The sequence below is a fragment of the Lampetra fluviatilis genome, chromosome 3 (assembly GCF_964198595.1).
Source record: "Lampetra fluviatilis chromosome 3, kcLamFluv1.1, whole genome shotgun sequence".
In the NCBI taxonomy this organism is placed as follows: Eukaryota; Metazoa; Chordata; class Hyperoartia; order Petromyzontiformes; family Petromyzontidae; genus Lampetra; species Lampetra fluviatilis.
Window position 1 is genome coordinate 3540985 of NC_136277.1, and position 26179 is coordinate 3567163.

At 42.9% G+C, this 26179-nt stretch overlaps 1 protein-coding gene across 4 annotated transcripts in view; it reads left to right on the forward strand.

The window, feature by feature from the left end:
* LOC144951695 (neogenin-like) overlaps positions 1 to 26179 on the forward strand; it is a 225504-nt gene that overhangs the window by 72065 nt on the left and 127260 nt on the right. For 3 of the 4 annotated variants that reach the window (XM_078882001.1, XM_078882029.1, XM_078882019.1), the window contains exons 3-7: positions 7316 to 7594; positions 10167 to 10314; positions 15545 to 15678; positions 19505 to 19659; positions 25371 to 25488. In XM_078882001.1, the coding sequence (XP_078738127.1) occupies positions 7316 to 7594; positions 10167 to 10314; positions 15545 to 15678; positions 19505 to 19659; positions 25371 to 25488 (834 nt within the window). The remainder of the gene's footprint in view (positions 1 to 7315; positions 7595 to 10166; positions 10315 to 15544; positions 15679 to 19504; positions 19660 to 25370; positions 25489 to 26179) is intronic. The other variant, XM_078882009.1, reaches the window with a different exon arrangement.

A 26179-nucleotide genomic window follows, 5' to 3' on the forward strand; every position in this document is an offset into this window, starting at 1 on the left:
TCTCCTGGACGACGAATCTGTCCGATTCTTCCGTTCCATAACGACCGATAAGAAGGCAACTTTATGTGGTGTTTTTCAAGAAATGGCCGATGCTTATGAGCCACCAGATGATGCGCATCGGCGATTCGCTCAACGACAACGAGCACCAGAGGAGTCGCCCGTGGCGTTCAGGGGTGCGGTGCTGGAGCTGGCCATGGCAGCTTATCCTGAGACGCCACAGGACCTGCTCGAGCCTCTCATATTAGGGAAAATGTTGGAGCTGTCTCGGGATCTAGGGATCCCCATGCCTGTGTGTGGGCATGAGAAGCTAACTTCCCGGACGGCTGCTAAGTGTCTCGATGCGCAATTCAACCTCCGTCGCTGGAAACAAGTGACGGCGTGGACGGGGGGGCCCGTCAAAGAAGGGGATGCGCTGGGGTGGAACCCTGCGCAGGCTGTCTATGTTCCGGATGACCGGGGCCCTCAACAACTGACGGCCGCCTCCGCTCCATGGACGGGACGCGGCGGGCCGAGACCGCGCGCGGCGCTACCAGAACGGGGCCGTCAGGAGGCGAGGCCTGCGCTTCGGCGCAACGAGGCCGAATGTTTCCGCTGCGGGCGTAGGGGCCACTACGCCAGAGACTGCTGGGCCCGCTTCCCGGCTCCGCCGCAGCAGGAGGCCTCGGCACCGGTCAAGTCGGCTAAAGATCCTCCGAAACAGACAGGCCGGCCGTGACATTGCGGGGGACGAGGGGCCCTGCTCGGAGGACGCCTGCCAGGTCTGCGGGACCTTCGAGCCCTGCAGCCCTTCCGACCCAGCTGCGGGCACGGTCACAGGACAAGCCCAAGACTAACTCTTTAGGGACACGGGACGTCGGTGGACTTCCAGCTGCGACAGGGGGATTACCCCCTGTCATTCCTCGACTTTCATCGCGTTCCCGTTCTGCGAGTGGGCCGCCGACCGTCCGGGACGGGCCGGCGACCCGCACACGTTCCAAATCGCTTACGTTTCGTTGATTGTTGCTGTCTTGTTATTTTTTTTCTTACAGTTGTATTTATTGCATGCTTTTTGTACGTTCGTTGATGTTAATTGCGTTGTTGTTGTTGTTCTTGCTGTTACATTGTATGCTTAGTGTCCTTTAGGGGGGGAAGCTCGGTTCGCCGCATTACGATTTGCTATTGGTCAGCCGAGGTCGGCTGGGATTTTTCTACGGGGGAGGGTGGTGTAATGCGGGCGTAAGCGACCTTCCGGATGTGACGTCACGGGGGGTGGAGTCATGTGACGTGGGTGGAAGGTTCGGGTCCTTAAGCGGGTAAACCGGAAGGGGAAGTCAGTCGGGGTGTGAGCGGAAAAGAGTGAGGCCACGCGGGCGGGTGAGAAGAGGGGGGGGGCACCGACGGCTATCGGGAGCCAACCCCGAAGACAAGAGGAAGCTGCGGAGTGGTGTGCAGCTGCAGAGGAGACAGCCAGAAGGGCTGCGTGTTAGAGGCAGCGGTGTGGCTGCCAGGAGGAGCTGCGGAGAGAGAGAGAGACAGCACGAGGCTGTCAGAGCTGCGGAGGGAGAAAGGGAGATAGCACGAGGCTGTCAGAACTGTGGAGAGAGAGGAGTTGCAGCGAGTACAGCCAAGGGGGGCTGTGTGAGAGAAACAGCAGCGGGGCTGCTGTTGTGGATCGGGCCGACATTGGAGTCAGCACCGTGGAGAAGCTACAGAGTAAAGACAGCCGTGTGGGTGTACAGCACGAACCGAATAAAGGACACTGAGCCAGACATCGTGGTCCAGTCGTTTATTACACCTGTATAAAAGACACCTGTTCACAGAAGCAATCAATCAATCAGATTCCAAACTCTCCACCATGGCCAAGACCAAAGAGCTCTCCAAGGATGTCAGGGACAAGATTGTAGACCTACACAAGGCTGGAATGGGCTACAAGACCATCGCCAAGCAGCTGGGTGAGAAGGTGACAACAGTTGGTGCAATTATTCGCAAATGGAAGAAACACAAAAGAACTGTCAATCTCCCTCGGCCTGGGGCTCCATGCAAGATCTCACCTCGTGGAGTTGCAATGATCATGAGAACGGTGAGGAATCAGCCCAGAACTACACGGGAGGATCTTGTCAATGATCTCAAGGCAGCTGGAACAATAGTCACCAAGAAAACAGTTGGTATCACACTACGCCGTGAAGGACTGAAATCCTGCAGCGCCTGCAAGGTCCCCCTGCTCAAGAAAGCACATATACATGCCCGTCTGAAGTTTGCCAATGAACATCTGAATGATTCAGAGGACAACTGGGTGAAAGTTTTGTGGTCAGATGAGACCAAAATGGAGCTCTTTGGCATCAACTCAACTCGCTGTGTTTGGAGGAGGAGGAATGCTGCCTATGACCCCAAGAACACCATCCCCACCGTCAAACATTGAGGTGGAAACATTATGCTTTGGGGGTGTTTTTCTGTTAAGGGGACAGGACAACTTCACCGCATCAAAGGGACGATGGACGGGGCCATGTACCGTCAAATCTTGGGTGAGAACCTCCTTCCCTCAGCCAGGGCATTGAAAACGGGTCGTGGATGGGTATTCCAGCGTGACAAAGACCCAAAACACACGGCCAAGGCAACAAAGGAGTGGCTCAAGAAGAAGCACATTAAGGTCCTGGAGTGGCCTAGCCAGTCTCCAGACCTTAATTCCATAGAAAATCTGTGTAGGGAGCTGAAGGTTCGAGTTGCCAAACGTCAGCCTCGAAACCTTAATGACTTGGAGAAGATCTGCAAAGAGGAGTGGGACAAAATCCCTCCTGAGATGTGTGCAAACCTGGTGGCCAACTACATGAAACGTCTGACCTCTGTGATTGCCAACAAGGGTTTTTCCACCAAGTACTAAGTCATGTTTTGCAGAGGGGTCAAATACTTATTTCCCTCATTAAAATGCAAATCAATTTATAACATTTTTGACGTGCGTTTTTCTGGATTTTTGTTGTTGTTATTCTGTCTCTCACTGTTCAAATAAACCTACCATTAAAATTATAGACTGATCATTTCTTCGTCAGTGGGCAAACGTACAAAATCAGCAGGGGATCAAATACTTTTTTCCCTCACTGTACGTGACTTTACCAAAATAACCAAAGAATAAGGATTCCTGCAGTCAAGAAAGCTTCAAATCAAGATTGTTATTTTATTACAAAAAAGGTGCACACATACCAGTGTAGATTAGAAGTGTCCCACCTTTTTGCATATCGAGAGCCAGATTTACGAACATGTAGCGAGTCATGGGCCATAGACACATGATAAATAAATAATGGTCGAATGAAGCCGGAGTTTCATTCAGAAGAAACATTAATAGGCAGGAGATGTAATATTAAGATGAAATATAATAGAGACTGTATAATCAGAAGATAAATATAGATTAAAATATATTCAGAAGCCAAATTATCAGTAAAGTCATTCAAAATAAATATTTAAGATTCACAGGAGGTTTGTTTAAAAGCGATTATATAAGGGATGGGTAAGAGATGTATTTACAAGGACATAAAGCTGTGTTTCAAAGAGAGCTGTAAAAATTATGGGAGTTGTATTCAGAACAGACAAGATGTGTATTATTAGTTTCTTTCGGTTAAGTCACGTCTAAAGATAAAATAATAAATTAAATTAAATAATAGAATACGACGTTTCGATTGCAACACAAGCATTCATCATCAGGTATAATGAAATAGCGACATAAAATCTAACCAGAAAACTATAGACAGACATATTAGCAGACAGATATCACCAAGATACATAGCGAGAGCAACACAGGTAACAGAGAGGGGTGATCGTCTCTGTGTGGTGTCTGTCTATAGTTTTCTGGTTAGATTTTATGTCGCTATTTCATTATACCTGATGATGAATGCTTGTGTTGCAATCGAAACGTCGTATTCTATTATTTAATTTAATTTATTATTTTATCTTTAGACGTGACTTAACCGAAAGAAACTAATAATAATTCCTGCAGTCACGAAAGTTCTAAAATTAAGATGTGTATTCAGAAGATATGAGAAGACTTTTTACATTAAGGGTATGAAACAGGTGATGTATTCAGAAAAGACATGAGTCAGGGCTATACCAAATAGGGCTATACCAAATAAATGAAACTTGAGTCAAAAGATATTTTCAGACAGGACTAGAAATATCCAGAAGAGAAATATTTATGTTAATTAGGTTTCAACATTTATCAAAGAGTTAACCTAAATGTAATTTTATATGAGAGTCCATAGAAATAACAGCAATATGATGTAACTATAGTATATGTGAATGATTTATTCATAGACACACAGCCCTTGTACACTGCCAACAGCATATTAAGTAATCCCTACTTGACGTACTTTCGCTATAATGTTCTCGATTTATTGACACCCAATCCCGTTTCATGTACTGTGCATCTCGCCATAACAGGTTCCAGATGGCGCTCAAGCATTAGGGTCCCTGACTGGCTATAATCTTTCATATGTACTCTAATAATATGTTCCTCCCCACAGTGTATTTATGGCTACTTTTTCTACAAGTGTATACTATTTAATATCATTCACAACTAATAGTACATATCGTATAATAGACAAGGTAATATATCAATAATGTACACTTTTCACACCGATGGTTGTACTGTATAGATGTTCAGTGGGTTACTGAGCATCCTCTGTTTAGGTACTGTACCATGTTACGATCTACCAAAAATGCTTTGATTTAAGTACTTTGGTTTACGTTCTGGTATTCAGGAATGCATCCTGGGCGGAAACCAGGGTGTGCCTGTAATATGTGTGCATTTACATTAGAGCCATTGACAATGCAAACTTAAATGTGTCTCCTATTGAGACACCATGTTGGGAGTGTAAAAGTATTGCAAGTGTAGTGAGTCCAACTGAGTCGCAGACGTTGTCTTGGGAGCAACAATATTTATTACATCAACTCAACACAACATAACGTAACCTACACTCGGGTGTTGAACGCCCATCTAACCACGCTACGGCAAAACTAGACACGGTCCCGTTATCCCGGTCCGGACCACGAGCTAGGTCCCGGACCACGTGGCTAGAAGCTTCTTCAACCCGACGTGGGTCTTCACTCACCAACAGTCAAGAAAACCCCGAGCCCCACATGGGCCCCGTTATATCGGCCCAGGCTGGAGCTGGCTCCGCCTCTCGCCCCGCCCACCTTCTCGATCTCTCTGGCCCCTTCCCGAAGGCTCCCGAGAGCTCTTCTATACCACGTGACCACCCAGCGGCCCCCGTCCACTGGTGGTTCCTCTCCAATATCATCCGGTCACGTGTTGGCAGGTCAACCAGCGTATCATGCCCCAACGTAACCTTGGCTGGCTGACTCTCTCGCTCCGTCACCGAAAACCCGCACCGCACACTGTACGTGGTGCTTCTGCGCTAACCAGCACTCACCTAAGCCCCACTAGGGCCGGTACTACGCCCATTAACCGGGCTGCACATAATGACAACATATCCGCCGTGGCCTCGCAAGCCCGGCACCAGACAGTGACATTCACAGTCACTACACAAGTAAAACCTCACACAGAAAGAGCAATTGGGTTTTGGCAGAATAAAGATACATCTTCACTTAAAGCTTTCGTGTCTGCAGGAATTCATACTCTTTGGGTCTTTCGGTAAAGTCACGTAGATATACAGTAGTGGGATGAGGCAATGCTTCTGTGTTGCTGACTGACATAGGTAGTACAAGGTAGCTGTGGTAGACACATTCTGAAACGTAAAGTTGTCATAGATAGTGAACCATGTACCTTCCTCTGTGCTACCATGCATGTTTTTAAAGACCAGGGAGTGCCTGAAAAGGTCTCCCAGGTCACACCTGCTGTGCTCTCACAGCCATTAGACCACCAGTAAATATAACTTCCCACTTTCATAGAATATCTGTGTTAAGTGCTGCATCACTTGCCTTCCTTGGGGTTGTTAAATAACTACATTTTAATATGAGGTTTCATGTGATGCCAATTAAAGTTGGACTTAAATTACTTCAGGCAAGTAAAATAAAATGTTCGTAAAATATAGTAGGAAGCATATTCAGAAGGTACAGGAGCTTATGGAGAATTACAATTTTAACATTTGTTCTGCTTATAAATTAGATTGGTATTGCATCCCGTTTCCTGGGCTTATGCCGCAGAGGCCTAGATCTATGAGAAATTAGCCTGAAAGATTTCGATTTAAAGCTTTCGTGACTGCAGGGACTCATCTTCTTGGTTCTTGCGGTAAAGTCACGTAGAAGGGAAGTAATAAAATAATAAAAACAAAACATAATAAAATCATTCTCACGACGTTTCGGCCACAACGCAAGCAGCCGTCCTCAGGTGAAGAATGAAACACCACCAAGCTTGGAGCGTATATTTAAGCTGGGTTGGTTAGCCTGAAAAACATGGTGGAAATCCTTGATTCTTCTAATCTAAGTATTTCAGTAATCTAATAAATGTGTAGGTCCTCTTTTCTTGCTGTGAGGTTCTTGGGAGGAAAGGCATTGATTTCTGAATGTATTAAGATATTATTTGGCTTAAGAACAGGCTTGCCTCGGTGATAACTGTTGTTTTTGTGCATGATTTGACCTTCACTGTATGTCAAGCTGATATAATCGCCGAAGTATTTTACGCATAATCAATGTTAACGACCACCAATATCATTACAGGTAAATTCGTGTACAATGTAGGAACCCACTGATGAAAGCTGATTGGCTGTGTAGGTCAGCTCAGAGCTGAAACATGTTAGGATGAAACAATTTAAGTCTGAGCCTGGAAATGTATACTTCTGTTGTGCCTAGAAAACTGTTCAACGTCCAGCTGTGGCCACACCTAAATTGTTTCTTTAAAGAAATGCATGAGATAACTGTTCTTATTATAATTCAAATAGGTCTTGAAGTTGAAATTATTAATATTGATTTATTTTTTAGACAAGTTTAAATGTGTACACTATGAACCAGGTAACAGAGTTTTATTCCCAGCCACAGCTAACACCAGTTGCAATTGATATCTGAAACAGGTCTGGGGCACCCCTTTTACCTAACCCATACTGGCAAGCATGGTATAGTATGGTCAAACAACTCCGACGACTGACATGACATGAGGAGACTTTCATCCAACAGTGAATTTGCAAAGGGCTATATATTATTAAATAAGCTTACTCTTTTTGTACGTGTGTGTTTTGTGGGGAAATGTTACTGCTGGAGAAAAAAAAAACATCTTAACTATGATCACAGCTATCAAATAAGATGTCATTCAGCATGGTAAGTGCATTATGGTGTAGCATATGTCTAAAAGATTCAGAGAATTGTTAAACTTTGTGTTTTTTCCATTTCTGTGCAGGTGAACCAAGATTTGTATCCTCTTCTCTCTCCACGTTGGTAATTCAAGGAGACAGTGTGGTGCTAGACTGTGGAGCAGAGGTGACAGGTCTTTGGAATGAGGTGCGGTGGTTCAAGGAAGGCCGATCTATTACTGAGGATTCTCAGGTAATGGTGCTATCTAGTGGAGACCTACTGCTACAGAATGCCAGCAAGGCAGATGGGGGAAAGTATTTCTGCCAGCTTGTGTTTGGAGGTCGCACGTTTACCAACCAAGGGACAAACCTCTCCGTCTTGCCAGGTTAGTCAATTAGTATTCACACTATATGTGTATGCACTGTAAAATATATGCAAATGTACATTGAATATTATTATGTAAAGCATGCATTTTATTTATACACACTGTAACAATTCTATCATTTAGATACGTGAATAGTGGACATGAATGCTGATGATAACAAAATGCACTTTGAAAGTAAAAACGTGAACACGTTTAAAATCTAAAATAAATTAGCTGGGGTTTTTCACAGTCCTGTTAATGTGGGTTTTATTTTATTTTCATATATTGCAACCTCATTCACTCCTCCTTGGTCAGCTATGCTCACCTCGTAATTTATCTGGGATTGTTCTGCCCCTCAAACCTCATTTTTAATCACACCAGGTATAGGCTTCTCACGGATAACACCTGGTAAAGGCATCTCATTACATCTGTGGCCCACACTGGTGAAGTCACAAGCCATTGGAATGTATTAAAACGATCATATCCATTGTCTGCTGATTGAGAAAAGTGCATATGTTAACTACTCCCATATTCCCCAGTGATTTAAGGGCAACAGGTTGTAAATTGCTTTCGCTTACTATAGGTCATTCAAATGTTGAGGCTGCCCTCTGCTCTGCGTGAAGGCCATTATCTGACATTTTATTCAAGCATGTTTTCTTTTTCCAAAGCAGAGTAAATTGTGAAGTGGTAAAATGTTTGGAGGTCTGTGGATTAATCCATGAGTTCTCGCACACGTTTCATGGATGTTAAGAGTTGCATGGCTAACTCCATTTGGAGACACCATGATGGAAATAAAAGTTTTTAAAGCGCGGCAGGTAACTTTAAAGCTCAGCTGTTGTGTACATGCATGCACACACCAGCTGTGTTTCAAAAAGATGCTTTCCACGCTTCAGACACCTGTCTCATTATCTATCTCTGTCTGTATCTTAAGGTGTCCCTTTATCTCCCCATCTCCGTAGATTACAGATTATATGGGGAGATACAGAGAGGCACTCGGAGATACAAAGATAGAGATACAAGGAGATAGAGATACAGGGAGATGGAGACACAGATGGAGATAGACACAGGAAAGTCACATTGATGTAGTTACCCTGTAGGCATATGTGCTTATTTAACTATGGGTCTGATTAGGGCAGATGCAATGTAAATTAGTTAAGACGGTTACTCTACATGACAGCACATTACACGTTCTAAATCTGTTTACATATCTGTGTATGTGCCGATTGATGCTACTGTATAGTTATGCAAACATATCATATGTATGTCCCCATATGTTTAATTATTGACTTAATACAGCAGTCAGTTTGAATATAAATACATGACCTTTTAAATAAGCATGCTGTTGAATACTAAATGCATAGCATAAAATAATTCCACTGTATTCAATTGTAAGTGTGCATATGGCTATATACATGTGTAGTGACATCGCCGGGTATCACAATGTTGTGGGTGTAGTACCGGTCCTAGAAGGGCACGGTGTGCGCTGATTGATAGCGCTGGATGGCACCAGGCTGTAAGTGCAGTGCCGACCCTACAGGACAGGGTGTGTGGGTGCCGACCGAAGGATGAGGTTGTGTGAAGCCATGGGACTCTGGTTGACCCGGGAGGAAACGTGACCGGTTAAGTTGACAGAGGGGCCGCAAGAGGGGGCTAGGGGGGGTCACGTGATTGGGACCCAGATCCTTCCCGAGGATTCTGGAAGGTGGATGTGGCCAAGGGCGGAGCCGGCCACGCCACAGAGAATATAAGCCGGGTCCCGAGAGGTTTGTGATAACTCCCATAATACGCAGTGGGGATACCAACATCTGCATTTTCCACGGACATTTTTGGATCTCTACTGGGAATGGCTAATTCCTCACTTATCCCCACAGCGGATTGTTATATGTTTAAGTGCTGCGTGTTTTGAAGTGCACAGTCCTGACTTTTTTTTAAAGGTGCATAGTTTAAAAGGAGCCAGTGAGCTTCAAAACAAGAGCATTCTCTTAGCTCTGCACAGAGCGTGTTTGACTCTTCGATATTCCGCGGCAAACTGCACCGGCGAAATTATTTTCCTCATGGATTATAAGATCTGTGATATGGTCCTGCTGTTTGCATATTCACATTTTTGTTCTGATGTATTTACTTTATAACATTTTGTGGATGTGGTGTGCCTGTTTGTATGTACGTATGTACATATTCGTTTTTCTAAATATATTTCATTATTCCTAAATTGGTTTTGTGAGAAAGAAGAACACATGGATTAAAGAACATGTGCAAGTTACACACATTGTTACTGACTACTAAACACAATTAAGTGGGCTTGGGCAAGTTACGTCCCTAGTTGAGATGATGATAGTCAAGAATAATGACGGGGTGGCAGTCAGAGGAAGGTACATACCCAATAGGCCGGTGACAATGGAGATAGTGTGGTCAAATCAGCACATGCAGGTCCGAGATTGATTGTTGCATCATGCGACTCTGAGTGATGGCAACGGCATGGGGAGGTCTTCAACCACCTGTGGATGGAGCATGGCTTATGAGGATCATGATGGTGATGATATGTTTCTGAACACCTGCTTCACTGTGTGCTTGCGTGTATGTCTGTGCCAAGCAGAAATGGAATCAAACCGCCCATGCGTGGTGTTGCGGCACCCAGTGGATGTCAGTGTGAGGCTTGGACACACAGCCACACTGGAATGTGTGGTTGCGGGCTTCCCTGCTCCAAGTGTACACTGGACCCGAGGCACCGAGTCAGTCCTCAGGTGCACATCGACTTAACGTCTTCTTTCGACTGTTTTAATTTCAATATTTGAATATGTAATGAAAAAATAGAATATATGTTAATATATATAGGATGGCGCCATGGTTTAAATGATAAGCACACTACACTTGCAATGCAGAGGTTGCTGGTTCAACTGGCATTACAGTTGAAACAATGGGCTTTTTTCTTTCATACCCCCTCTGTCCATCCAGCAATGTAAATTGGTACACCAAACTTTATCAAGTCATGTATGATGGGGTAAAGTGTGGGGACTCCCACCTCTTCCAAGACATCTGAGCAGTATGGAAGAGTAGGCCAAATACCCTCTTCGTAGAAGCCCTTTCAGAGCAGTGACGTGAGAAAATCATTTCAGGACTGTATCTTTACCTTTACATACGTAAAAAAAAATCCTTTTACGTTGGAATTTTTGTTCATCGTTTTAGGTGTACACATTTGCAAGGTATACAAACATCTAAAACGAGCACCCTTTACTAAAATACGTATATAGGAACATAATACAAATATTCCAGACACAGTTATTTTATATACAGCATATTATTTATGCTTATTCAGATGAAACAATTATTTAATATTAATATCAAGTACTTTTAGCATTTAGACGGTGCTTAGGGTCCAGGGGGGAAACAACAAAACATTGTAAAAATAGAATGGTAGATCCAGCTGAATTTAAAGACTCCTATATAACCCTGATATAGGCATAATGAGATACGGACTTTTCAAGGTGTTTTTTAAATTATAGTATTTAATGTGCCGACTGTATGACAGCCACGAGGATTTTAATTCATTACAATTTTCCATTATGGGGGAACTTATTTTTTGATTGTAGTGCTCAACCTATGATTTAAAAAAAATTGTGATATTAGGCCATATGATAAGCAGCTCAATTTAATTACCATGCACCATTGTTGCTCTCACATATATATAGTATATATGTATTATTAGGTGTGGGAATTTCGGCAGCGATGAACAGGACGTTAGAGCACCCCTTCCTTCCGCTAGCATGCAGGCGGCCCTTGGGCAAGGCTCAGCTTAGCCTCCCTGCCAGGGTCACGGCGAAGGTGCCGGCGTCGGCAGCAGGGTACTGATTGATGACTGGCAGATGAATCTTAAAGGTCAATGGTGTGGCATCTGACTGGCATGTGGAAGAACACCACCAATGGAGTCAACGGATGGCAGTACCAAGGCCAGTTCGTGGCTACGGCGGGGAAAGTCATGGCTTCCCCAGTCATTATACTCTGTGTGTATCACTGGACCATAATACATGAGACCAGAGAGAGGGCAGCTGAGGGCACGACAAGAGCTTCTCTTAAGCACCGTGCAAGGCGTGGAGAGCAGAGAAAGTCATTTGGCGATGGAGTGGATGTGGTAGCAGCAGGCTTTAGTTGGGAACTGTTAACAAAAGCTCTACATGCACACAGGCGGCTCAGACATTCCAAAACCTGGTTGGCAAGCCACAGGCAACGGGCCTTCAAACTTGCAGTAAGAAAAACGGAAACAACAATACAAATTCCTTCCTGGAATGTCTGGACACTGCTTGACAGGGTTGCTTCTGGTCGACCTGATAGAAGGATAGCTATTTTGTCCTGTGACCTAGCTTGTCATCATATTGATATTGCAGCCCTCCAAGAGACAAGACTAAAGGGACAGAGCCGAATTGGAGATTGAAGATGCACGCTGTTTTCTGGGTTGAGAAGACTCGTGAGGAAAGAGATGCGTGTGTGGCTTTTGCCATCAACAACAACATTGCGGATAAACTCATCTCGCTAACCAAAATGCATATCTATTCATTTCCCTCGAACTGAGTGCTATTTAACACCGATGAGTGTGTATGCACCAACAATGACACACTCAAATGAGAGCAAATACAAATTCTACTCTATGCTAAATTGTGCCATGGAATCTGCACCCCAATCGGACAAGCTGTTCATACTTGGTGACTTTAATGTGCGAATTGGCAGCAAATTCTCAAAGTACAAACCATTTTTGGCACATTCGGTAAAGGAAACCGCAATTCAAATGGAGAGCTACTGCTTAACTTTTGTGCACAACACAAACAGTTAATCACAAACACATTTCTACCAACCGGATAAGCACTATTTTACATGGATGCACCCCAGATCCAAGCATTACCACCTTCTTGACAACACCATAACCCATCATGAGGACTTGAAAGATATCCTGAACACTAGAGCCGTGCATGGACCTGAGTGTTCAACAGACCATTTCTTTATCAAAATTGTCTGCAACTTGCATATAACCTTTCCCAGAATGAAACAAGCTCCTTGTTTACCTAAGAATTTTGATGTACAGAAGCTCAAGGCTCCCAAAATACAAGCTCAGCTGGAAACATATAACACAAGCCTTTGGCACAGAAAACAAACCAAATCAACAACCGAAGCAACATCTACTTCTCAAAGAGAAAAAAAAAGCTATACACGGATCACCTTTCCAAGCAGATAGTTACCTCCAGGGCCAAACTAAATGCTAGCAAAGCAGATGTGCAATGAAAAATACAGGCCATTAAAGATCTATGGTGGAGCACCAAAGCAGATGAAATAGATGCACTCGCTGCACTGACTCACAAGGGATGTACGATGCTCTCAAAGAAATCGATGGTCAGAGAACAAAGATTACACTGGTCAACACACTTTTTCTGGCATAAGGTATTCCAACGGTTTAAATGTAATTTTGGGGTGCTGATTCCAAATCTGGCATCAGTTTTTGTCTATCACATCAGGTTTTTGAGATATCAAATATTGCATTTTCAATAAAAACAGCAAATTTATGCTCATATACGAATAGCTAAACAGACATCCATACAAGAATAAGATAAGATACAATATACAATAATAATGAAACAAACATTTAATGAGCCGTAGCACAAAGTTGTGAGAGTGACTGCATATCAATGTGAGTGAATGCATATTACCATGTAAGAATTGAATTGTGAAGATAAGAAAAATATGTACAAAAAGGTCATTCACAATAGTGATGTTACATCTGCATAAACGACCTCTTCTTTGACGATCTCCGATGTACAGCTTGTGGAATCTTCTTGGTTCTTTCGGTAAAGTCACGTAGAAGGGAAGTAATAAAATAATAAAAATAAAACATAATAAAATAATTCTCACGACATTTCGGCCACAACGCAAGCAGCCGTCCTCCATGGAAAATGTGAAAAGGGTCTCATTGCACCTTCAAGTTGTATATAAGGCATTCGGTTGCCTAAATAAGCGTCTTTAGTCCCAGCATTGGTATCAAAATGCCCCTCAAAGTAAAGGTCTACAGAACAGTGGTAATTCCTTCACTACTTTACTCTGTAGAAACATTGACACGAAACAGATGACGCCTGAAGAAACTGACGAGCCTACAGCTGAGACACTTGAGACAAATCATGGAGATCAAGTGGCAAGACCGAATTCCAAGCAACAAGGTGCTGGCTAGAGCTGGAATTCCCAGTGTAGAGGCAACAGTTACCTCCTGTCAGTTCAGACAGTCAGGGCATGTAACGAAAATTCCAAAACATTAACGTCCTAAAATCCTTTATGGTGAACTCAGAGGGCAAGCGTGGTGGCCAAAAACTGCGCTACAAAGACATACTTAAAAGACACCTCAAGACAGCCACATTGGACGAATTGTCAGCGAACCGTAAGCAGTGGAGAAGTGCTGTAGCCGACTTGGTCAAGAGAGTTGAAGAAAAAAGGGGGGAAAAAATATATCAGCATCAACACCAGCAATGGTACAACACAAATCCTATCCAGTAGGCGAGCAACTCTTGCCCACAGTGGGGCCGATGCTTCCACTCAAGGGCTGGGCTCTCATCCCACCGGCGTGCAGGGAAATGCTAGCTGTTCTCCGCAGTTATCATCGTTAGCGATGGACAGCCTAAGTGTAAGTGGGAGGATGCGTGAGATTTATTTTTTATCCCCAAGACTAATATTTCTGTTATCGTTGCCATCCCCTGGAGGAACAACAATGTTGAATTTACAATCTAAGGTTTGAGCCTTGTTAGGAATGAATGAGAGACTACTTGTAAATGCCAGGTTATGTAGGGTTGGGGCTGACTGGAAAGTGGCCAGGAGATAGAAACACAGTAATGCTTTCTTGAATCTCTCTATGCAGAGCTTGGGTGTCACCCCCTCCTATGTATGGTGGGTTTCGTACCACAAGAAGCCACACTCATTGAAATTATCCAAACATCCCTATTTAGCAGGACTCTCCTGAAAACTCCTGACTCAGTAAGGTGTTCCAAGGTAAAACAAATAAATTATTTTTCAGAGTGCAATTAACACTTTAAGGGACTGTCACACATGTTCGATTTCTATTATCAGTTAATCTATTAATGCCGTGTAGGCATGGACATTTTTTTGTCCACATTTCACCACGCAGGTTAGTGAGGGTTGGTGAAGGCCTTTATATTTTAATACCCCCCCCCCACCCCATATATACTAATATGCATGTTTTATTACATTTTTGAGCCATCATGTCGGCACACCATATTGTATGCAAAACCTATTTTGTTCCTATCCAACCTCTTTGGAAAGGCAAGGGACAGAAGTGTGCGCTTACCAGAGTGCATGAAATTGGGTACTGATAGCATATCACCTCAGCACACTGTCCGCTATTTTGTAGAAAATAAACATTTCAAAAGAACAACATGTTTACAAACTTAATTGATGGAGAATGCTTGTCCACAAGTCACTGTGACTTGAGAAAATGAAGGGGGCAGCCAATAAAACATGTACACATTACTTGAACATCAATTTAATCATGTCTAAACGCACATAGGCACGGTGCACCCTCATGCGCAATGTGAGTACCAGTGCTAAACTTAATTAGTAATGACAATATCATGCCTTCCCTGGAGATATTTTTTCCAATACATTTTTGTGGCACCAAAATAGGATGAAATGGCATGTGTGTCTGCTTATATCTTTTTCAGACGTATAATAATTACACTGGAAATAATAACTGAGCTCCATCAGCAAAGAATGAATTAACATATACATTTCCTCATTATACTTGTGATGTTAATTAATATAAATGTATATCGTTATGCAACATTTATTATTCCATTATGCGTTAACATCACTGTTATAATGAAATTATAATTGTAGACTATTTTTGTTGTGGTAACGGTTTATACATAGATGGTACTGTGATTGTTTTTTTTACGAGGAATGCTAATTCTGGCACCTGTGGTTTTGCAGTGAGAGATTCTCGGTGGTGGCTGGGGGGATCTTGAGGATCGATAATGTCCAGCAAGATGACGCAGGAGATTACACTTGCATCATCAAGGCCCAAAATGAAACTCAGCGGCTTTATGCCAAACTCACCGTCCTTGGTAAGGAAAACAGGCCTTGATATAAATGTGTTAAAGAAATATGGTGTCGTTTATTTTTCTGATGCCAATGCTTTAGTTACGTAAAAAAACTGAAATTAGTCTTGTGTTTATATTTATTTTTATTATAACAATACATAATCTGCATGTTGCCAATTATGGCTACCATTCCCACAATAGTTGCATTTCTCCCAAGGCCATCATATTGATGATGATGTTTATTTGATCAAAATTCATAATTTTAATTACACTGTTATTTGGAGTGCACATGCATACTTTGTCATGTACATAATATCTACAACTTTTTAATTGCGAATTTTCCCAGTAGACAAAACTGAAAACATAATTTGAGTTTCTATGTGTGTGTGCGGGGCATTGTAGTGGTTAGGGCATTTACAAATAAACTAGTTTGCACTGTCATTCTCTAAATAAAATCCATTGTACAACGACAATTACATGTGTAGTGGGTATAAATGGAGAGCGAGGCTTCTCTGGAGGCAACACGTTTATTATAACAATACTCGCTAACCTGGGGAGGTAGTCCCTCCAGGCTAACTAGCCCTGACACAACTGGAGGAGGCTGTCAAGCCCGGACCCCGACTCGAGTCCTGGTCTTGACTTCGGGGCTTCTTCTTCAGGAGGACGTCTTCAGATGAACAACAGCAGCCGGACACAATCAGGGTTCTGGCTTATATCCCCAGTCCCGGATCTTCCTCCGCTCCTAGGCACCGCCTCCCTTCTCGACCCTTTCAGAGGCCCCTGGAACCGGTCCCGGGGTCCCCCAGCCCCCCTCTTTGGGGGCCCCACCCCCGCTACCTCTGGCCACCAGCCCTCCGGGTTCATCCGGAGTGCCATGGCCCCCTGTCACCTCTGGGCCGCTCCAGGCGCTCTCGCCCCCTAGCCTCCAGGGGCTGACAACGCACACGGAGTGCAACGTCGCACAACTGCCGTGCTGTTGTCGGTGGTGTGAGCAGCGTGTCTTCTGCTCCACACACAGGCCGGCCTTACGTGGCATGCGTAGTGGCATCCCCCGATGCCACTATACATGCCACAAACATCATTTTAAAGCACAGTACACGCGTGTCGCTTAACGAGCATTCTTTTGCTAAAACGAGCAATTTTAATTTAGATCAATTTGTTCGCAAAACAAGAAAAATGTTCACATAGCGAGCAGACACCACCGATCGATCAAATGCATTCGATAGCGGCAGTGGGCGCATGGAGGCCCGCAGATGTTTGATTACCAGCTGTGCTGCCTGCTCGCGTGTTTCACGTGGTGGCACTGTAATGGGTGAGTGGCGGCGCTAATTAATTGCAGACACTTGAGGACAGGCACCTGCAAGCACTGTGGTTCTTCATGTGTGGTAAGTGTTACATTTTATTACATTACTGTTAAATTATAATTAGTTTTTCTCACCTAAAAAAATGCGTTCAAGAGTAGAAAATGTTGGGTCTGAAAGGTGAAACGCTCGTTAAGCGAGACGCAGCTGTATATATTGTGTAAACACGATAGCCCAGAGCTAGACAATTTTTTAATTACACCTATTACCATCGTAGTGCAGGCAGTGGCACATCAACCTTTGCCGTGAAAGCATCTTGTGGACAAAGATCCCCTGTATAGCAATCTATTAACAGCCTGTTGAGGCAAGTGTTGTGAGCGGGCACCTATGGAGGCTAGCACGGAACACGAGGGGGGTGGGTGGCCAGCACCATGCCTGGCTGCATTTGTCTCCCTAGTGGCGATGCTTACACACCGCACCAGGTACTCATTTGAGGCTGAGTCGACTTAGGGGAGGCCCAGGACCGATTCAGATAATCGTCACTCGTGTTGGGCATGAGTGGTAATAAAACTCGGGTCGCCGGGTTCGTAGTGCAGCGTGGCACTACCACTCCCCACTTGAGGACAAACACACATGCTTTGGATCATGATCGGTAAGTACTATTCAGTGTTTATACTGCCATACTATTTATTGTCTAGAAATGTTTTTTGTATCGGGTTTTTACATGTTAATTTCAATAACTTTGTTTTTAGGTTATTTGACACACAGTACAGTACTTATTTCAATTGTCATGTCTATTTTTGGTGGCCCTGTACCTAACCCCATTATTTACAGGTCAGACTTAGGTGTTGAATATCGCAGTTTTGGCTTTCTCGGCACTTTCCAAAAGCATAACACCCACGATAATCAAGGGTCTCTATACATTTTACATGCACATCATTTATGCACGGACACAAATTATGGTGAATGGGTCTACTGTACAAATTTGATGGATATTTGCTTGTAATTGACTTATCAAGTCATCTAAGCCAGATGAGGGCTGAGACAACAGCCTAATTTATGCACAATGAGATTGAACAATTTTCTGAAAATCTGCCAAAAGGTGTATATTCTGGAAACATCTTTCCACTGAATTACGTATGTAGTTTGGATGCATATTTTAGGATATACGATAGAAGTCAAAATTTTTTTGTGACAATAGAGCATGTTCAATTTCGATTTAAAGCTTTCGTGACTGCAGGGATTCATATTATTGGTTCTTTCGTTATAGTCACGTAGAAGGGATGATGATTGCTTGTGTTGCAATCGAAACGTCGTGAGAATGTTAATCTTTTATTTTATTATTTCCCTTCTACGTGACTTTACCGAAAGAACCAAGAATGGAACATGTGTTTACTGAATACTGTAAAAAAAGATTGCATTGTGTTGAAAAATTGGGAAGAACTTATGTACTTTTGCAATTTGTACTTATACTTTTTTACTTTGTATTGATGTATTTTAGTGACATGCTTACCTTTCGTACGCTTTGCACTCATCGTTTTTTGTGTTATTTATTTTTGTAACTATCTAACCCCCGCCCCTATTGGACATTGTGAAAAAGAGATGCATAGTTCATCAGATTCCTCCAGGATAAAGATTTAGATTTTGAATAAAATAAAAATTCAGATTCTGAGACATTAAACAAAGTTGTGTGTGATGAGCAATACATATAGATTATTTTCAGAGGTGACACGAGTTTTGGTGAAACCGTTAAAATGCAGCGACAGGCACTCCTTGACATACACGATAGATGCGTTCCTGGAAAAGCGTGCGTATCTCAAAATCGCGGTAAGTAAAAAGCATCAGCGGGCATGGTACCTAAGTATGATGTATGTCTGATTCTAGGGGACATCCCCGTATAGATGCATATAAATTAGGATACATAAATCCTCTGACAAGCAAGGAGATGGCAACCTCGACACCCTTATGTAGGGAGTTACACGAATGTGTCTGATCTGCCATACCTTGACATCCCAACCCTCACAGGCGTGTACCATCAGCGTCCTCTATGCAGTACCATAATTTCTATAAGTTTTTCCTTGCAGCGGTAATGAATTGCCACTTAGCAGAAATGTATTGTTTACCTAGGAATTCCTTGCCGAGTCTCAATACTTCTTTAGGAGGGTCCTGCAAAGTAATTGCAGTCAGGGCTGATGTTGGTATTTGTCATCCCAATTGCCTGATTCAAAGCGAATTTTTCATCATTGATATGTTCAACCAAGAACTGTTACATTTAACACAAGCTTTCAAATAAATATTATGATTTATAATTGATTTGGGGTCAGATCACGTGTGTCCCAAACAATCCTGTCTGTCCAACAAAATTCATAAATTCATATATTTCTCCAAAAAAAACACGTTTCCAAACCTGATTTCTTAATTTCAGATTGTGATATATAAAACACAAAGACATTTGCCACGTCTATATGCTATAGTCTTCTCGAATGGATAAACTGTCCATTCATACGCACACAAATGTTTCCTCATGGTTGTATATGTGTCTTCCACAGAACCCCCACGCATCCTGCATGGTCCTGAAAATAGAAATGCAAGTGTGAGTGATGATATCATTCTGGAGTGTCAAGCGGAGGGAAGACCTCGCCCAGTTATTAGCTGGTTCCAAAACGGGGATCTCATTATTCCAGATGACTTCATCCAGATTGTGGTGGGTCCTCATGTTTGTATATAATCATGAATGTTGTCCACTAAACATTGATATCACACACATGTATTGTCATGTTTGCAGAATTTTTTTGCACTTTTGTGACATCAATGCTTACCAAATCCTGTTTACCATGAAATTATAGTAATAGCTATTCACTTATAAAATCAGCAACAATGGTACTATAAGTTTCCAAAATATATTTGAAGTGGATGATACGATCCTAGGCCCGTTCATCTTAAACATCTATTAAGAGTTGTAATTGTATGTTGTGGAAGTGTTTGCTGTAATTAATGTAGTTCAAATACATTTGGATATTTAATCAAATGTACATGCCGATACAATGCGTGTAATTTATAAATATTGGAAATTGTGCTTCGGTCACCTATTATTGAAAACATTGCTTTGGAGAAAATAGTAGTGGAAATAGTTTACCTCAAATGATCAACACCTTCCATCAGATTGCAACACAAAAGTAATTGAAGATCATAGATTAAACATTTGGAACATGAAAGTGGAAAAAACGGTTCATTGTAAATCACAAATCGGAGCCCTTGGAACCATAATATCATAGTCAGTCATAAAACTAGAGGAGGATTTTTATGCAGATCTCTATAGCAAAAAAGGAATAAACCACATGCAAAAAAATTATCTGAGGATGATGATATTCTAGATGTCACACTTGATGGATTAACCACTGCCCTTTGCAGCCATGAACAAAAGAGAAGCTCATTAACCAGATGTAATGATAATCGTGGACATCATCAAAGAAGCAGAACCAGTTGTTCAAACAAAATTAACATTGTATGAATTGTTTACACATGAATGAAATGTATCATTTGTGAAATGTTGCCTCATTCATATACATTATATATTTTTAAAAATGGAAATAATATAGCTGGTCCACTCTGTATATCCCCTCCTATGATCATAATAGGGGGACAGGCAGGTTAAATAGACAATAATAAAGTTCGGAGATGATGAGTAGATACTCTGCATTATGTTTTGTCCTTGTGAGAAGTGGGCGACTCCACAACAGATGGGCACCAGATGTTTGTGAAATGGCAACGCTTTATTTCAGTGTTCTTCTGAGGAGCACTTGCTTATCTGCAATAATGACCAGACGCCAATATCACCCTCAGCTCAGTCCTTCAGTCCCTCAGCACAAAGCCCACCCCTAAGCTCAATTATGGTAACACCCACTTATCATATTATACAATAGCATTATAATGAAATCATATTAATTATTTATAAATGAGGGAAATACTATTTTACTGGCAATAGACATAGAATTCAATCTCTGCCAAAACACTTATTCTGCTCACCACACGAGCTTAATGTTAAGTTCAAGCTGCAGAGTGGCCATTTTGCACATGTTTATGAGCATAACGTAATTACACTAAATATAATCAACTGTCACAAAAAATACTTCTCTTTTCATCATCAAAACATTCTAATGATCTTCCAACTCCGTTTACATCTACTGAATCCAGTTTGATTGATGCAAATAAGCAAGTTATTAACACCCGTGAACATAATAATACAATTATCACCACGAGGGTGATGACATCTTATTATTAAATTTCCCGCACAAAAAACGGAAAACACAACTCAAAAGAAGTGAACGTCTCATACCTGCTATCATAACCAGACACTGCCTCATCACCCTCCTCGTCACGCAACTTCAGCTCAGTGCCTCTGTTGATGGAATTGAGCACCAGTGTAAATTTTCTAGACCCAATTATATATTGAAATATTAAAATCAACTGTAATATCAAAGGCTTAATTGTGAATGCCTTCATCACCACCAAAAACTCAATCAAGTCAATTTAAATTACTGAGTCCTTATTCGAACAACATTCAAGTAATATGAATTAACATTTAATAACATTTTAATGGAGCTAAAGTAGTGTCTCACCAGCATGGAGTCCATCCCAAATCTGAATTGGGGTTGTGCCCCGTACTCTGAATCGTCTACACACTGATTGACATGGCCTACTGTGCAAGGGATGCTTGGGGTACTATATCTGATCAGCATTGCATATACTCTACTTATAATTTAAAAGCCCACCTGGCTCTCAGAAGCAATTACAGCAGCTACATTTTATACAAAACGGCTCCTTAGATTCCCATATGCTGAAACACGTTGCGGAGTGCACAATTATGTGTGATTTATCATAGGTACGACCAGTTCGTTGCTGGATAATGGCCTGCTTACTCTGTGTTAGTTATGGAAGGGGGTTGTCTGACCATACTTGATCAAGTTGGCCAATGTGAGTTTGTGAAGTGAAAATGGTTCAGATATAACTTGGCAATAATGTGAGGCATGGTAAGGATTAAACTAAAGTGACAGGGTTTATCAGCACTAACCACCACCCACCCACTCCATGCAGATACATTTTTCACACTAATCATAAAAGACTGAATAATGGATTTTTTTGGCAAAATAACCATGAGCAAGCTGCATTTCGGAAAGGCTTTTGTAAAATGGACCACATACTATCAATCTGAACCTAGAGAACACGAATACAAATTACAGAATCAACCGCCATTGGCTATGTTCACCACTGATCATGTATGACTATGTTTCAATTATTGTAATGAAAGAGATGTGGTAGAACATGTATTAAGGATTCTGGGAAAGGGGATTAAAAACAATGGTGTTGCTGTTAATTGCGAGGCTTCATGGCAATGTACATATCCATGGTGGTACAATATGTGTATCTAACAGTATTATCCAAGACGGGTAGGTGAGTGAGTCATCAGCCTCATGGACGAGATGCCTACAGAGGACATTCCCACTGGGCGGAAGGGCCCAGTAAATTAATTAGAGACAAGGAGAGGATAAGAGACCGGATTCCGTGAGGAAAGAGAGGCTTGGACGGAGAGACATCAGTTTACAGGAGCCGCCAGGATTGGAGTGGAAGAGGTTATGCGGAAGATGAGGGACTAAATTATATTGGCCAGTTTGTGCCTTTATATACCTGAATATAGACTTGAATTCTATTTTCATTATTAATGGTATTTACTATGTAAATATAGTCATTTCACATTCCTAACCACCTTGTCTGTACCTATCATTAGAACAGTACAACGTTGCTTAGCCGACCCTCAGATACTCACCCTGGCCAATTTACCGCCCACATCAAATGCACTATGTTCTTGGTTTAACTGTCAGGTTTACATAGATATTCACAAATCGAATCTTTTTACATAAAGTAAATCCTCATGAAGCTGGAATTCAGGGTAAGCCAGGGAGTCTGTCTAAATAATAAAGAAACATTTCGCATGTACTGTATGGTACCCAAAAAACTCTAATCGGAACATTGTTCACATGCTCATTAAGCCGTGCACTGTAGGAGATGGTGTAAAACTCTTGATTATACTGGTAGGAACCTCCTGGTTACACCAGCCCACAGGGGATTATTGTGTCCGTCCGTCGTGCAGGGAGGGGCTGGGTGGGGAGGGAGGGGCTGGGTGAGGAGGGTGGGGCTGGGTGAGGAGGGGCTGGGTGGGGAGGGGCTGGGTGAGGAGGGTGGGGCTGGGTGGGGGGTTGGTGGGGAGGGGCTGGTCACCCCGTGGTGCCCTTATAAAACTCAACGTTTAACCTACTCATGCCGGCTTGTGCCCGCCCTCACAGACGGGCATATTTGCGGAATACACCACGCCGCCGTTGACCCTGGCTATTGACCGGGCAACCCAACGTTCCTACCAGCTCCCTCCGCAGGAATGTGTTATTGTGTAGGGAATGTGGTGTGTGCTTATTCAGACTAGCAATTGTAATACTATTCCTGACCATTGCACAGTACTGTAATATAGTTCTGTAAACACATTGACATGCATGTGTGTATAGTCCTGTGTATAGTCCTACCAATTTTAAAGCTATAGACGAATGCTACACATCTTTTAGATGGATTTCAGTGATCCATTTGCTCATCCACACGTTTTAGTTCATGGACCAGAATTTTGTACCACTATATGTGGAAAATATCAAATGATACCAGTGTGTGTGTATATATGGCAAATACAAATTATTTATGTCATGAGCTACATATTAACTATGCGTATTGAGTAATTTATTTTTTGGCAAGTTTTGCTATCTCGGGTGGTATTTTCATGAGTAAAATATTTGGCCGGGACTCATGGACTTTAATAAGAGCTCTTTCTTAATTTAATTCTAATTTTGACAATTATTTAGCATTTACTTCATGAAAAAAAGAATGCCAGTGAGAAACAGCCTCTTGGATATAAGAATCGGCCTTCTACCTCTTGATTCATGGTCACATTTAGTAACTCTTAATAAACTGTACAGTGCACTGATGTTTTTAGCGTGTTATTAAGCAGCAGTAAATATTACATTTTAAATATTTTCTATTATCAACTTATAAAGTGTTAATTAAATGCATGAGGTGTTAATTATCTGCAAACTTAATTTAATATTAATACTTGTGTAGTGTCAGTGAGACAGAGGTAAGATTTGTAGGAAGCACCTTTATTTAACAACTTCCACGGTTTTGTCCTCACACTCTCCACAGTTGCTTAGCCTAGCCTGTACACAACACTAACCATCAAACACTGACGGCGCCGACTGAGATAGCCAGAGACGACAGCAACGACAAGACCAGTCCACTCCCAGAACCGGCAGCCTCGAGCTTCCGTTCTTGGCTGCTTTTATGCTCCCAGCGCAGCCTGGCTCCACCCTGTCCGCGCCTCCCTTTTTGAACCCGCTAGCAGGTTCCAGGGGCCTCCAGATGGGGTCCTCCGTGACCCTTGCCCGAGTTCCTCTACTCTGCCAACACACCGGTGCTTACGCTCACCGGCGTGTGTACTGTCTGTCCACCACGATTACCACCGCTGTCCAACAGCCGCGCTATTACACTACACTTGTTCCATTTAATTTGTTACAGTATAATGGACTTCCCCGATAACCTTTCTGGTTATACTGGTAGGAACCACCTGGTTCCACTAGCCCACAGGGGATTATTGTGTCCGTCCGTCATGCATCCAAAAATGGGAGGGGTTGGGTGGAGAGGGGAGGGTGGGGAGGGGATAGGTGGGGAGGGGCTGGGTGGGGAGGGGAGGGTGTGGAGGGGCTGGGTGGGGAGGGTGGGGCTGGATGGGGAGTGGGAGGGGTGGGGCTGGGTGGGGAGGGGCTGGTCACCCCGTAGTGCCCTTATAAAACTCAACGTTTAACCGACTCACGCCGGCTTGTGCCCGCCCTCACAGTCGGGCATATTTGCGGAATACACCACGCCGCCGTTGACCCTGGCCATTGATCAAGCAACCCAACGTTCCTACCAGCTCCCTCTGCAGGAATGTGTTGGGGAATGTATTTGTAACGGAGTACATTTCCTTACCTCTACATCACACCTATGATTAGTACGGTTGGTTACGTACGGTGGAAAAGAAGTCCTACATACATACATACAAGGATTTTCCCATGTGTAAAGCAGTTTGCACTTTATTTTGACTGGGAATATCTTTTTGCACAATGTAACTGTAAATTTCTATAGACGTTAACATATCCAACCTCTTTTCACAATAAGATTGGCAAAATAATAATTTGTCTCTGCTGTCTGGATTAATTGCCGTAACGTTTTTGTTGTAAAAAAAATGTCATGCTAAAATAATACTCATAGCAAATGCATAATGCCTAAAGTCTCACACTTTCTTACGAGAGGGCTTTAACCGCCACAATGTACTGTGATTGGCAGGATGGCAGTTTGCACGTCCTCGGTGTGATGACCAGTGATGAGGGGGTGTATCAGTGTATGGCTGAGAGTGAAGTGGACGGTATGCAAGCTGCTGCACAGCTGGTGGTAATCAATCACGGTGAGTTCTGCTTAATCTATACCCATCATTATAGCACATTGGGAATTTCACGCTTCATACAATGTTCTGCAGTTTGTTAATGTGTGTTGATCGCAGCAGAATTGTGAATTACAGGTAGACCTCGCTTCGTGCTCAAGATGCGTTCCTGGAGAATCAGTGCGAACAGGGGTCATTATATCATTGTATATATGGAGATGCATTCCCGACAGCGTTATTGTTTTTGTATTAGCAATATGAGGGCTTCATTGGGGTATCGGTAATAATGATAATAATACATTGAAGGCTACCACTTACGAGGATTTCTAAATTAAGCTCATTTCTGCTTGGCTGGCTAATACGACCTGGAGGTGAGGCAAATTGGCAAGAGGCAGAGGCCGTTGTAGAGGCTCTATCCCCAAGAGCTCCTAGTTCCCTCCTTTCAGACAATGAAGGGAGGGGGGCGGGGTAGCAGGTAAGGGGAGCCATATATGAATTGCTTCCCTGCCACATATTGCGCAGTTGGCATTCGCTTGGGCGAAGACGTCTCGCGACGAATGGGTAATCGATAAGGCAAGAGTTCATCGGTTATCCCCCCCCCCCACAGTCTTCTGGGTGAAGTCTCAGCCACCACTGGAACTATAGCGTCCATTTCTATGGCCATTTGCAGAGTAAATTTGGTGTCAGTGGATCTCAAATACATGTATTTGCATGT